This window comes from Heptranchias perlo, chromosome 17 (assembly GCF_035084215.1).
Source record: "Heptranchias perlo isolate sHepPer1 chromosome 17, sHepPer1.hap1, whole genome shotgun sequence".
Lineage (NCBI taxonomy): Eukaryota > Metazoa > Chordata > Chondrichthyes > Hexanchiformes > Hexanchidae > Heptranchias > Heptranchias perlo.
Genome location: NC_090341.1, coordinates 31,155,942 through 31,170,111, shown reverse-complemented (window position 1 = coordinate 31,170,111; position 14,170 = coordinate 31,155,942). Strand labels below are relative to the sequence as shown.

Here is a 14,170-nt window from a genome sequence, read left to right as displayed (position 1 = left end):
AATGGTCCAGATATTGCCTCAAAACTGCTGAATTACTTTTCTTTCAGGTGCTTTAAATTCGCTTTGGTGTATTGCTCATCCCCTAGCAACCCTGGATAATAATTTGTATGAGCGTCCTGTCAAAGTACTGTAGACTTGGCATATAGCCATAAAAAGACAAGGGAGGCATATCAGCTCTCCCGTGTCATTAGCATTTGATAAGGAAGCTCCTGCCTGTAGAAGCTTCCTCCAGACGCCTCCCAGCCCATCACAAACGAATGTCATGCACAAAAATGGAGGAGACCTGCTGTTACAGGTCTTTGTCCTTTTTTTTCTGTCAGCGGCACCCTGTGAAGCAGCGAGAATGGGGTGTTACAGACAGGAAAATTGCCCTCGAGGTAACACTCATCCATTATATTGGTGTAATTTTCTTTCCATTACTAATAGAAATATCTAAAGTGACAAATTAATAATACTCCAGGGTAACTGTTTACCTAGTGTGACTTTCATATAGAAACATTGGTTTTAAAGGATTACAAACAGCTAATAAAGGAATACAGCAGGCATGATGGCCACTAGCATCTTGGATAGTGCCAATTTATATTCATCAAGTCACAGATTCTGGAATGTAAATAAAGTCAATGATGTTAATGCCCCTTTAACTAGTTGTGTTTTTGATTTGATGGAAAACTGGTCTACACTTTGTCTTTTTCTTGGCTAGCGATAGTCCATGTGGCATAGCTACCTCATTGATCACATTTGTCATGCCCGTCAAAAGGAACTGTAGATTCAACTATGTTCATCTTTCAGGTACTGGAACAGTGGTTGTTTTCTCCCGAATGGATAGGGACCTAAATGGATTTCAGCCAGTTCAGACCTTCTCTGCTAAGGCATGTGATGAAGACCTGAAGTGTGCAGCTATTCCTGTCACAGCAAACATTAATCCAATTAATGACAATGCTCCATTTTGCAACCCATCTGTTTACAGGTGAGTAGTTTAATATTCTATTACAGCCTAGCAATAAGCTTTGGACTTTCTATTCTAGCTGTTTAAATACACTTTACAAGACTTCACATCCACACTGTTCCATACATTATTAAAACTTCCCGATATGGAGGGCTTGTTATTTACTTTAATGGCACAGGGGTTGGATTTTTTTTCCTTTCCTTGCTTTACAAAATTTGTTTTAGTCTCATCAGCCTTCTCTTAAATACTCCTCTTCCTTTTGTAATCTTGTTGTAAACACTCTAAAAGAGATACAAAAATAAGCATGACTTCAGTCCCACAATATGTGGTTGTCTCATAATGCTGCCTGAAGTGTTAATTGTATCCGTGTGATTTATATCAATTAGTGTTAATTGTATTCAGGTGGTGCATATCAATTGGGGACTCTCTTGTATCCATTTATAAGACAGCTTATCTCGGTTGAGCTCTGTGAATAAAGGCTTGGAAGCAACTGAAGACCAGGCTCTAGTAGTCTATCCCTCACCACCTGGCTATCCAATTTATAACATGAAGTGGTATAGCAAACCACTTAGCTGTAAAATGACTGATGCAGAACAGAATAATAAGAGAACTATTGTATAAATGTATTGACAATGACCCAGGCATCAGATCAGGATAAGGCTCAGGCAATCCCAGCCCAGTCAATCACGGAAAGCCCTCCACACTAACACATAAGGATTGATATCCAAGTTGAGAGAGTTCTCTCAGAGACTAATCAATAAACAGCCTGACACACTCATACGCACAGAGTCATATCTATTTGCCACCAATCTAGACTTCTCCATCATCATCCCTGGGTATATCCTGTCCAACAGCAGGATAGACCTGCCAGAGGTGGGTGCACAGTAGTGTACATATTGGTGGACATAGCCCTGGGAGTTCTCAACATTGATGCTGGATCTCATGAAGCTTCATGGCTTCAGGTCAAACAATGCCAAGATATCTCCTGCTGATGACACCTACTGCCCCCTGTCAACTAATGAATTAATACTCCTCAATGCTGAACAAGACTTGGAGGAACTACTGAGGGAAGCAAGGGCACAGAATGTACTGTGGTGGGGGGGGACTTCAATGTTCCTCATCAAGAGTGGTTTAGTAGTATCACCACTGGATGAGCTGGCCAAGTCCTGAAGGACATAGCTGCTATATCAGCTGATGAGGGAACCAACACAAGAGTGTAACCTCCATGACCTCATCCTCACCAACCTACTTGCCATAGACACACCTGCCAATGATAGCATTGGAAGAAGCCAACACAACACAATCCTTGTGAAGGTGAAACCTTATCTTCGCAATAACGCCACCCTCCATTGTGTAATGTGGCAGTACTGCTGTGTTAAGTGGGAGAGACTAAGGGCAGACCTAACAACCCAAAACTGATCATCCATATGTTTCTGTGGGCCATTAGTAGCAGGAGAATTGTATACTATCACAATCTATAACCTCATGACCCAGCACACCCTTCACTCCTCCATCATTATCAAGCGGGAGTGTAGTAGGCTGAATCAGGAGCAGCACTGGGCATATCTTAGAATGAGGGACTCATCTAGTGAAGCTACAACACAGACCTACCTGCATACTAAACGCCAAAAAGCAGGAGGCTATAATCAGAGCTGAGTAGCCCCGCAGCCAATGGATCAGAGCAAAGCTCTGTAGCCATAACAACAGACATAATCTGCTGAAGCAAAGTACGATCTTAGTGAACATTTGTGAATAATGGTGTATTGAACAATCCAAGACATAGCCACTATACAAAACATTAGTTGGATTAAACTTCTAAATATTTGTGCGGATACTGTGTTGAAACTGACTCAAAGCTTACCTAATTACTGTTTTTTAAATCATTTTCTTTTAGAGCTACGCATCCTGAACTGCTCCTTCATGGTACAGTAGTTGCTACTTTAATCTGTACAGACTCTGATGTCCCAGGTGATACATTATCATATGTTCCTGAAAGTGGGCCCCTTGGGCCTGGAAATACATTTGTCCAAAAAGCTGGAGCAGATGACGTTATACAGGTGGGTGTTATTTATATCATTTACATTAGCTGCGTTTTATTATATCTTATTACTGGAATTGATCATTTTATTAGGTTTAGCAATAGTACAAGAAGAGACTTAATTAAAGGGACACCAAATCAATGGTGATGGTCATGTGGAAATTTAGGCTGGGAATCCAGGAAAAATGTAAAAAAAGGCCTTGGAGTATGTATTTCATAATATGGTCAAGTGACCCCAGATTGTATGGAGCCATGTTCATCCATATCCTTAGTGTCCATTGGAATTGGATTGATTCCAATGTGATTCTAATGGATACTCTACATTGTGTTTCTGCAGTTTTATTGTTATTCTTTTTAGTACACTGCACACCTATTTTTCTCTCTCTCTCTCAGTTAGATACAGGAGTCATCGTAGTGTGGTTAAAAATTTTTTATTTACCTCGGACGTGGTTTCAATTATGCCATGACACACTACAAATATCATACCGGCAGGTATTTCCATCAGACTATATAGTGGGTTTTTATAGTGAAGGCCAAAACCCCAAAAAGAACATATTAAAAAAACTTGCAACTTTTATTCTTCACCAAACATCTCTGCATTAGTACTTATTGTTAACAGAGAGCTCCTGCTTATATATCATAGGGTAGAAAATCTGCCTTTGGAGGTAAGGGAGGGCAGAATTCATGTGTCCTTGTGGTGGGGGCAGGGTTCACAATTTGGGTCCAGAACCTGATTTAAGTTAAAGTGGAAATTTCAATGGGAGGGAAGGGGAGGCACTCTTTCTGCACTCCCGCCCCACCACCTGCTTTCCAGGTAGTATTTTGAGGGTATGTCTGGAAGCATCCATGGGCTACCCCAGGAATTCCACCCAGTTTGACGCCATTAGGCTCAGTGTTTCCCATGACTGCTGAGAGCAGATAAGGTTTCCATTCTGTGCCGCCTGAAGGCCCCAAATAAGTATAAGAAATTATTCCTTTTAAAAGGCTGCCGCTCCATTCCCTGCAGGGAATAAAGATTCTTTAATTGATTTAATCTTGGCTTGATAAGAGCCTTAGGTTCACCCCCTGTTGTTCTGAGTTTCCAGAGAAAAAGCGAGATGGGTGCCTCTGCAACCAGCCTGGATATTTAAATGACCGCATCCCCAGGATTTGGGATGGGGTCATGTGGAAGGCCCCCTCTCCGGGATCCATTGAAGTTTTAGGTTCATGTTTCAATTCAGGACTTTTCAAATTGAGAATTTCCCTCCTTACTCAAATGATGGTACAATCCTTCCAGGATTTGCCATCTTTCAACTCTTTTTTTTTCTGATGTTCTTGTTTTTCTGGTTTCTGTCGCCCACCCAACCACATGCACGCACACACACACACACACACACACACAACTACTCAGAACATACAACAAAATAAGTAAGACGTGCAAAATTTCAAATGCAGAGTTCTTTTGCTTGTCAAACGCATATGGAGTTCTGCCATCTGAGATGTTATCTTTGGTTCTTAGGTAGGAAACAAGAACCTGGATTATGAAGATGTAGATATTGCTGCTGTGGGTTATACATACAAAATGACAATAGCAGTGTCTGATTCAACCATTTCTACACACACTGGTGAGTGAAGCACTTTTTTTGTATGTAGTTGACATTGTGAATTGATAGTTGGTTGCTACTTATTAAACTGAATTTGTTACTAGAGGACAACTTTTTCTGAAATAATCGATATGACATGCTTGAAGACCATGAGAAATAACATTTGTACAGCTTGAGAATTCTATTATAATTTAGTTTCGATACAGATGCAACATTTCGGCCTAGAAATTCAGTCATGCAGCACCCATTTTTTGGAGTGCTAAATGGCCTCCTAAGCCTCCAGTATGGCAGGCAGAAAGAGCACGCATTTTACAAGCCAGAAGTGCACCACCCACCATATTGGCAAAGGTCAAAAAATCGGCTTGTAGTGGCCACACCTGAAACTTTAGGCCCTTTGCATGCTTCAGACAGTCCCAATGAGTGGAGACCAGAGATCCGGCTTTCAATACTGGGTTGACATCCATTGGATTACTTGCATCTGGGGGGTTGTCAGAACCCTTAAAACCCTCCTGCTTATCAGCTGATATAACAATAGTTATGGCCATGGAAGGAGGGTTCATGTCGCGGCTTGTCAGACTGTTAATCAGCCTGTGAATCTTTCCACTACTTTACACTATTCTCCAAGGGAAGAGTACAAAGATATGAAAAGAACAACATTGGCCATCATTTCTTTTATAAACTTGTTATCTATCTCAACAGTTCCATCACCAATCATGGTAAGGAATGTGTCAATCTTTAAGTCATCTCCTTAACTCTGAAGCACCTACAGCTAGTTGATATGTTCACTCACCTTTGTTTAAACTTCTTCCAGTTTGCACTGGACTTTCAGTTAGGAGCTACACATGTTCAGTTGGTGTTAATCTATAGAAACATAGAAGTTTACAGCACAGAAGGAGGTCATTCGGTCCATCATGTCCATACTAGCTCTTTGCTGGAACAATCTAAAACTAATTCCACTAGTCCACATTCTCCCCGTAGCCTTGTATCATCTTCTGTTTAAAATATTTATCCAGTTTTCCCTTAATCAAAGCTGTAAACTTCTATGGTCTCTTCCTTAACCCCTTCCTGTTGCAAACCATTCCATGCTCCACCACCCTCTAATTAAAGAAATTTCTTCTAACCTCTTTCCTCACTCTTTCAGTGGCAATTTTAAATTGATGATCCCTTGTCACCGATTCCCAAACCAAAGGATATAGTCTTTCCCTATCCACTCTGTCAAAGCTCTTCGTAATTCTAAAAGCTTCTATTAAACATCATCTTAGCATTCTTTGCTCCAGTGGAAATAGTCTCAGTTTCTTAAATCTCTCCTCATAGCTATAGTTTCTCATCCTGGATATCATCCTGGTGAATCTATGCTGTACGTTCTTTATGCCTTTAACATCCTTTGTATAGCAGGTGCTCAAAACTGCACACAGTATGGTGGCCTAACCTCTGTTTTTTATACATTAATGATTATCTTTTTGCTCTTGTACTCAATGCCCTTATTTATAAAAGCCAAAATGCTATTGGTCTTTTTTATGACTTTATCTACCTGCTACTGTCAGGGAATTATGTATTTGAACCCTTTGGTCTCTCTGTTTATCAACACCCTTCAGCCTCTTTCTATTAATTATAAACTCCCATTCCCTGTTTTTCCTCCCACACTTCTCCACATTACATTGCATCTGCAACCAGTCCGCCCATTCCATTAACATGTTGCTGACCTCCTGAGGTTTTTTACTGTCCTTCTCACTGTTTGCCAAACCTCCTACAAAGCCATCTCAGTCAGCGGTTTTAAGCACTTCCTTACACCATACAATGAGATCTCTTGTTCATAGTACACTCAATAGGCTCTTTACTGCTCAATTTGCAGTTGTTATTTAACACAATGCTTAAATTTTAGCAAATAAGAATGGTAAAGCAGGCCATATGTATTTCATTATGTGAATTACGAGGAAGTACTTTGGTTATTAGGAGTCTCCACACGTTTATCCAAAAACTCAGCCCAGAAGATTTTGACTGTCAGAGATAATTAATTATAATGTGCATCCATTGTAGAAGTAAATGATTCGGACACTCAACCGTTCTCCCTGAAATTCCTCAGTGTGATCTACTTCACAGAGGGGGAATGTTGTTAAAAATATCTTGAATTTCTCCAAGTTGCAATTCAGTGTTGGACTGGATGTTCATTCATCTCTTTTGTGCCATCAATATTTGCAGTTTTGTCTGTATATGACTGACCAAAATTTAATGTTCAAGTAATGGACTTACCACTGGGGCTGGGAAGTGTCTGATGTGATAACTATTTAGAGCTAACTTTAGAATCATTACCATCCACTGATTCAAAAATGCAAGCCATCTATCGCATCAAGCAGCAACTATTTTACAGCGCACGCACAGCAGCATATGCATAAAAAAGGAAATATGTTCATCGTAGTATTGTGTGATTCTGCATATTACAGGTAAGACCGGAAAATGACACTTGTAAAAGAATAACCTTCTGTAATGTGTTTTCTACAGCAACTGCCACAGTGATTGTAGAAATTACACCTGTAAATGACTTTACTCCCAAATTTGAGAAGGATCCCTATACGTTTGATGTCCTTGAAACAGAAACAGGTGAGTCATTGTATTTTCCTGCCATGGAAAATTTCTGAGTAATTTTAATGGTTATTATACAATGTGTGTATATGTATCTATATCGATATAAAATAAATACAATATATAGTATATGTGTATGTGCACACAAGCACACATATATATATATATATATTCATATTTAAAAAAATGTTAGATATAAATAATCTCTAGATCACAGGATTCATGTTTCATTAAAAACTAATTATGAGAACCTGCAGTACTTGTTACACCTGTAGGTGGCACTGTGATAGGCCTTTTCAATGTTAAAGGTGCCACACACACTAGTTGTTATTTTATAGTGAGATTATGGGGCTGATTTTAAAACTGAACGGGGAAGTGGGGGTCGGGGGGGTCAAATTGAGGTCGGGGAACCTATTAGTATGGGTTTCCCGGACATCCTTACGATTTTGATGTAAGAATGTCTTTTTTTTTTGTCGGTTTCCCATCTGACTGACTGGCTGATTGACAGGCTGGTCTCAGTCGGACGGGAGACCAGCCAGGGAGAGGATGTCTGCAGGTAAGTCTGCAGGTAAGCCTTTGTTTGTATTGATGGGGAGAGTGGCAGGGGGGTGGCATGGGTAGACACGTGGTGTATGGGGACATGAGTGGACATAGGTTGGCATAGATGGGCGTAGTTAGGCACAGGGTCGCGAGTCATGGGGGATGGGATCGGTGTCAGTAACGGGGGGTGTCAGGATTGGGGATCATCGCGTGGGTCCGCGATTGATGAGGGGAGGGTCGGGGGTGGGATGATCGGAGTGGGGGGGGGGGGTAGGATCGGGGTCGGAGATGAGAGGATCGGAGTGGGGGGGAGGATCGGGGTTGGCGGATCGGGGTCAGGGTCAGGGGGTCAGCGATCGGTGGGAGGTTCCGCGATTGGGGGTAGGGCGTCCGCGATTGGGGGGGTCCGCAATTGGGGGTCGGTGGTCCATTATCGTTGGGGGTGTTGCTGCAGGTAGGCTTGTTGGGCCTGAGGGAAGCACTCCTGCTCCTCCGAGCCCACAAACTGTGCCTTTCTAGGCACCTACCTGTTAGTCTTGGGCCTTCTCACCTCCTTTCACGAGGTGTAAAACAGAAGGCCCGGGAATCCAGGTCCCCCAGGGTTGAAATCGGGAATTAGTGAAAAATGGAGGCCCGAAGCCTCCTTGAAAGTTTTTAAGGCCCAACCCGCCTCCTGGGATTGGGTTGGTCGCCCGCCCCTCGTCCCATCCCAGTGAAAACCGGAAATGGGGGGGGTTGAAAGCGGGTTGGGGGCGGGTCTGAAATGGTGGCAATTTGCAATGACCCCCGCCCCCAACCATCCCGTTTTTTAATTTGAAAATTGAGCCCTATATCACCCTGCACAGTCTAGCCATTAGTTCCCACAAATCTCTCAAAATGCTCTCTCAAATTTTTTATCTCCCATTTTTTCTCAGCAAGTGAAATTTCTAATCTATAAAATAAAGTTGAAACAAAATAAAAACACAATAAATTATATATTTCACAATAACATGATTGAATTTAGCCATTGAATTATCTTTTGTATTTTCTAATGCCTTTGTTAAAGATTCTACTTGAAAGCCTCAGCCTCTCAGTTTAAGCACATGCAGAGTGCCTAATTTCTCAAGATATATCAGTACTATTCAGTCAGCTATATTGATAAAATATTTTTCTTTAGTTTCTAGCACTTTCTATTCAGTGGCCTTTCCTCAAATAATTTTGAAAAACAAAAAGTCTTACCCAGCCACAGTTCTGCTTGCATTGCACCCGAGCGGAAGATCTAGGCCATAAAGTAAATTTTCACAGTAGCCTCTAGTTTCCTATTCGTTTCAATGCCCATCACATATCAGACCTGAAGAATTTACTTCTGCCTCAAATGCCTACATGTGCACACTTTCCAGCAGGAGTCACTGGATTGTGATCAGAAGTGAGAAGCCTGATGGATTTTTTTCTCTTCCTAGCTCAGTGTTCCACTACTACTCTGACTGAGATCTTAGCACAATATGAGGATCAAACCTCAGACCTTTCTTCCCTGTACACCTCAGACCCGCACTAAGCAGTGAATTTACCAACTAAGCGTTGATGGTGGGCGTTTTAAAGAGAGCTGGTGTTAAAATAGTTGTTTATCATGAGTGTATTGTTCATGTAGTGTAGCCACAAGCAGCGATATACAATGTTAGTCTCCCTGTAACGAATGTATACATTATAATGCAAGCAAAATTGGTTGAAGGATAAGGATGTCATTGTCAGACATTCAATAACTTCACAAGCATTTTGGGGATGAAGAGGAATCAGATTAAAAGGGAAGGAAAGTCTCGGGGGAGCATTTTCTGTTTCAAAATAGCTCATCTCATTATTGAAGAAAATGAGAGTCTTATCAGAAATTTCTTTGAATTTTTTTTTGGAAAAAATGCTACTTCTACTGATACCGTGGAAACCATCATGTAGGGACTCCCTCTGCTGGGTCACTCATGGTGACATCACTGATGGTGTCATCAAATACAGGGACTATCCCATTGTGCCCTGAAATGACACATTGCCAACAGCAGGGATTGTGACTTCAAGCTGACCTGAACGTTATTCCAGAACCGCCTACCCTGGGGAACCATGCTACAGGCTTTAAGCTATGTGAACTTTTCCTCAGAGATTTTTATTCTATCGTAAAATTTGCATATATTTCAATGCACAACAGCAGAGAATCACTTTTATACTCTGGCGCAAAACAACAGGTTTTCACCTCTGTCAAAATAGCAGAGAGAGGAATTTGATATAAGCGTGCATGTAATAACATTGCCAACAATTATTTTCAGGCTATTGTTTTCAATATAATAGAAGTAAGAACATTCCCAAGAACATGTCCTGATTCCTTGGTATTTTTAATTGACTTTTTGTGTTTATAAGCCCAAAGGAATTCATTGGTTCTGAACAAAATTAGTAGAAATTGAATATTTAAAATTACAATCTCCATAGTTTAAAGATCTAAGTCCTTGTGGAGTAGGACAGTTAGTACACAGTGGCCCCAAAATTCCAGGTTCAAAGGTGGAGAGGGGGCAGCTGGAATTTATGACAAAATATGGGGATTCTGCCCCATCTTTTTGGCACAACCATTTTCCAATAGGTGGATCTTTCCGCCTGTCCTCCTCCATCGCCGGTTGGGGGGGGTGGGGGGGAGGGGTATGTCAGGGTGTACCTGGGTTACCCTGGAAATTCCACCCTTAAAAGGCCTCAGTCCAGAGCTAAAACCTTAACCCCAGACTAAGGTAATCAAATACTCCAAAAAGGTATGTATTTTTCTTCGGCCCTAATGGGCTTCGGAGGACCATAGGTAGAACGGCTGTGGGCCACTCCACTTACAAGGTCGGATCAGGGGCAGTGCCACTGATGTGCCCTTGCAGGTGCCTGTGCCCGCCCCATCATATAAATGAGCATGTTCCTGGGATTTAGGACAAGGTCTCTGGCCTGGGGAAGGACGAACAATGGTTCCGTCTCCGCTGCACTTGCACCAGTGGAGCAGACTCCCGGGAATTTTGTTGCCTGGGTCTTTAGGGATCAGCTGTCATTTTATTGGCTTGGAATAGGTTGATGTCATATCCCATCTCCAAATTATTCTGCACTTGTTAAATTGGGATAAACAGGAATAGATTCAAATTGGTCTGATTCAGATTCACTTGGTGTTTGAAACAATATGAACCCAACTCTGGTATATATTGGAAAAAATACTATGAGGTAAAGCTGTTTTATGTCCTAATACAGGAAGAGAAGGCTTAGTCATAGAATAATACAGCTCAGAAGGAGGCCATTTAGCCCATCAGACCTATGCTGGCTCTTTGAAAGAACTATCTAATTAGTTGCACTCCCCTGTTCTTTCCCCATAGCCCTGCAAATTTTTCCTTTTCAAGTATTTATCCAATTCCCTTTTGAAAGTTACTATTGAACCTGCTTCCACCACCATTTGAGGCAGTGCATTAGAGATCATAACAACTCACTGTGTAAAAAAAAAATCAAATTCCCTCTTTTTTTTGCAATTATGTTAAAGCTGTGACCCCTCATTACTGACCCTCCTGCCAATGGAAACAGTTTCTCCTTATTTACTCTGCCAAAACCACTCATAATTTTGAACACTTCTATCAAATCTCTGCTCTAAGGAGAACAATCCCAGCTTCTCTAGTCTCTCCAGGTAACTGAAGTCCCACATCCCTGAGGAAGGTACTGTAAAAATTCTGCTTTAGAAGACATTTTTACAGTACCAAATTCCTCACACTACAAATTCTCTTTCTCAATTGTGCCATCAGAGGAAGATAAGAGTAGTGTGGAGCAGAGGCTAGTAGATTCTGCATGGGTCTGCTGGGAAGATCAGCAGCAGGTCACCTGGCTGCTTTTAAACAGCTTCTCTTAGCAACTGATTACAGAGTGCTGCAGGCTGAAACCGGGGCTGAAGTTGCTTGCTCGCCCTCTTCAACTAGGGAATGATATGTGACACAATGGACCCAAAAAAAGAGAAAAGATTTTCAAAATGGGGAAGTGGGAAACCTGTGCTTTTTCTAGCATGGTGCAACCAATTGAAAATAAGGAAAAAGCACATTGGAGGAATTGTCTTGCTTCTTCCTAGTACCTGTATAGATACAAGAAGATGGACTTAGTAAAGTAACAAATAGTTTGGACAGTGTGGTACTCTTAGTCCTGTGATGTGCCCCAAGGGTTTCTGTACTCTCTGCTGTGAACCAATTAAGAGTAGAGAAAATATCATTTTCAGATTTAAAGGAGTTTTACATTGATACAGAATTGGCGGAATTGAAAGTTGAGGGGTGGAGGGTGGTAGAGTGGAGGATTCTACTCCCTGAATGTCCAGCTTGTCTGCGAACAGAGGCTGCGCATCGGACTAATCTGTACCCAGTCTCCTGGCAGCAGTCATGATTCATTCATCCTTCGCCAATCCTCCGTACTGCCTTCATTCCAACCAGGCCATCAGGTCACAGGCTGGCTACTGGGTAACAAGGGGTAGCCCCTCGAGACATGGCTGATTGACTGCTGCCAGGAACCCAGGCACAGCCTCAGAGCTGGCCTATGATGAGAGTCATGCCACCATCAGAAACATCATCGAGCAGACTGTCAGCGTGCTCAATCAACGCTTCCACTGTCTGGACCGTTCAGGAGGAACTTTGCAGTACAGCCCTAACCATGTTTCCAGATTTGCGGTCATCGGTTGTATGCTGCATAGCTTTGCCATATTGAGGGACCAGCCCTGACCACCACCTGGGCAGCAGGAGGAGGAGGAACAGAATATGCAACATCAACCATCATTGCCTCTAGTTGCCAGAGGGCAGAACTCATCCAAGTGTCCTTCACATGAATCATCTCTCTCATGCCCAATACACCAACAGTCCCGCAATCCTCATCACCACTATCCTCACTACCATCATCCAATTGGCTTTCTTCAGTCCAGCCTTATGGGAGTTGCCCTCAGTTCACTACAAATATTAACATCAACACCAAATCCAGAAAAAAATTACTGCTACAACTTTATTTTATCTGTGTATAATAGTTAACAGGAATAATTAAGCATCACCATTGCTCAACCCCTTAATGCTTGTCTTATGTGATCATTTACCTATCCTAGTGCTTCCAAGAGGTGTGGCTACAGCTTGGGAGGTGAAAGGTTGCTGAGCTTCCATTGAGGACACTTCAGATGATCTAGGTGGATGACCTTGAGCAGCTCTGGGCTTTGCAAGCCCAGCTGCAGACTGCACCATCTAAGCATGGGCCGGGGCAGTCTTGCCCAGCTGACTGTATGGAACTAACTAGGGGATTGGTGGATTGGGTGGCGGGGGAGTAGGCTTGCTGTCACCCTGAGAGGGGACAGCCGGTGCCTCTTCCACAGAGCCAAGGCCACTCTCCAGGGAATGCGCCTCAGCACACCTACAGTTCCGCACAAGAACAGAATACAGGAGTGATGCGATGCTCTGGAAGTCTCTGAAAAACACTGGCCCCCAGAGCCAATATGGCAGCTGTCTGAACTCCCATGGCAGCAGTGTGAGCTGCCATGAAAGCTGTTAGATCTGTCAGCGGAGGCTCCATAATGGTGGGCACCACTGTCGTGTTCATGGAGCTGACTACTCAATTCATACAGGACAGAATGGTCTCCATGCTCTGGAGCTCTACCACAAATTGGAGCTGGACTTCTCCATGCTCTAACATTTTACTCTACAGTTATCTCTAACATTTGTTCCAGATCCTCCTCTTGTACACTTACATTCCACCATCATTTGCAAAAATTGACGTGTAATATTTATTTAATATCTCTGCCATACCTTCATCCTCCACAGGTGAGGCTTCAAGCCAAGAATGTGTATTTGTAAAATTACTCCATCATTTAGAGTTCTTCTCATCTCTTGCACACTATTGATTCTAGCACTCTACTCACAAATAAGATTTTTAAAATTGCTTTGTCTAAACAGCAAAACACAAGATTGGGAGAGTTACTGCAACAGATGAGGATTTTCCACTGAATGCGGTGACTTACAAAATAATCTCTGGAGACACTCAAGTTATCAAACGGTTTTGGATTGATCCAAAGGAAGGAATCCTGGAGCTGATAACCCAGCCAGACTATGAATCAGTCAAACAGTATACCCTCAGCGTGGAAGCCATTGATAGCGATCCTAATCAGCCTAAAACTGCAGTGACCAAGGTGAGAATATCTACTTACTGTATACAACTAAAAGAAAAGTTGGAAAGACATGTTAGTTAAAAATTAGGAGCTGTATTTAATTAATGTTTATCTACTATATTTATGTCTCAAAATTCCTTACACGTTACGTTTATTCCATGTGTAATGTCACACTGACTCTGACCTTGCCTGTGGGATAAATGTATTGCAAGGAAGAATTTCTGGCTGTAGATCACATGATCTTAAAATGGCTTATAAAATAATCTTACAAGGCAGAAACTTCACCAGGCTATTTCAGGGATAGATCAGTTGTCAGACCTTATAGACTCTGTTGTGAT

General features: G+C 42.1%; 1 protein-coding gene across 1 annotated transcript in view; it reads left to right on the top strand.

The window, feature by feature from the left end:
- LOC137334415 (cadherin-related family member 3-like) overlaps positions 1 to 14,170 on the top strand; it is a 50,241-nt gene that overhangs the window by 20,322 nt on the left and 15,749 nt on the right. Inside the window, exons 8-12 of the mRNA XM_067999127.1 lie at positions 790 to 967; positions 2,841 to 3,003; positions 4,483 to 4,588; positions 7,067 to 7,165; positions 13,621 to 13,853. Of these exons, the coding sequence (XP_067855228.1) occupies positions 790 to 967; positions 2,841 to 3,003; positions 4,483 to 4,588; positions 7,067 to 7,165; positions 13,621 to 13,853 (779 nt within the window). The remainder of the gene's footprint in view (positions 1 to 789; positions 968 to 2,840; positions 3,004 to 4,482; positions 4,589 to 7,066; positions 7,166 to 13,620; positions 13,854 to 14,170) is intronic.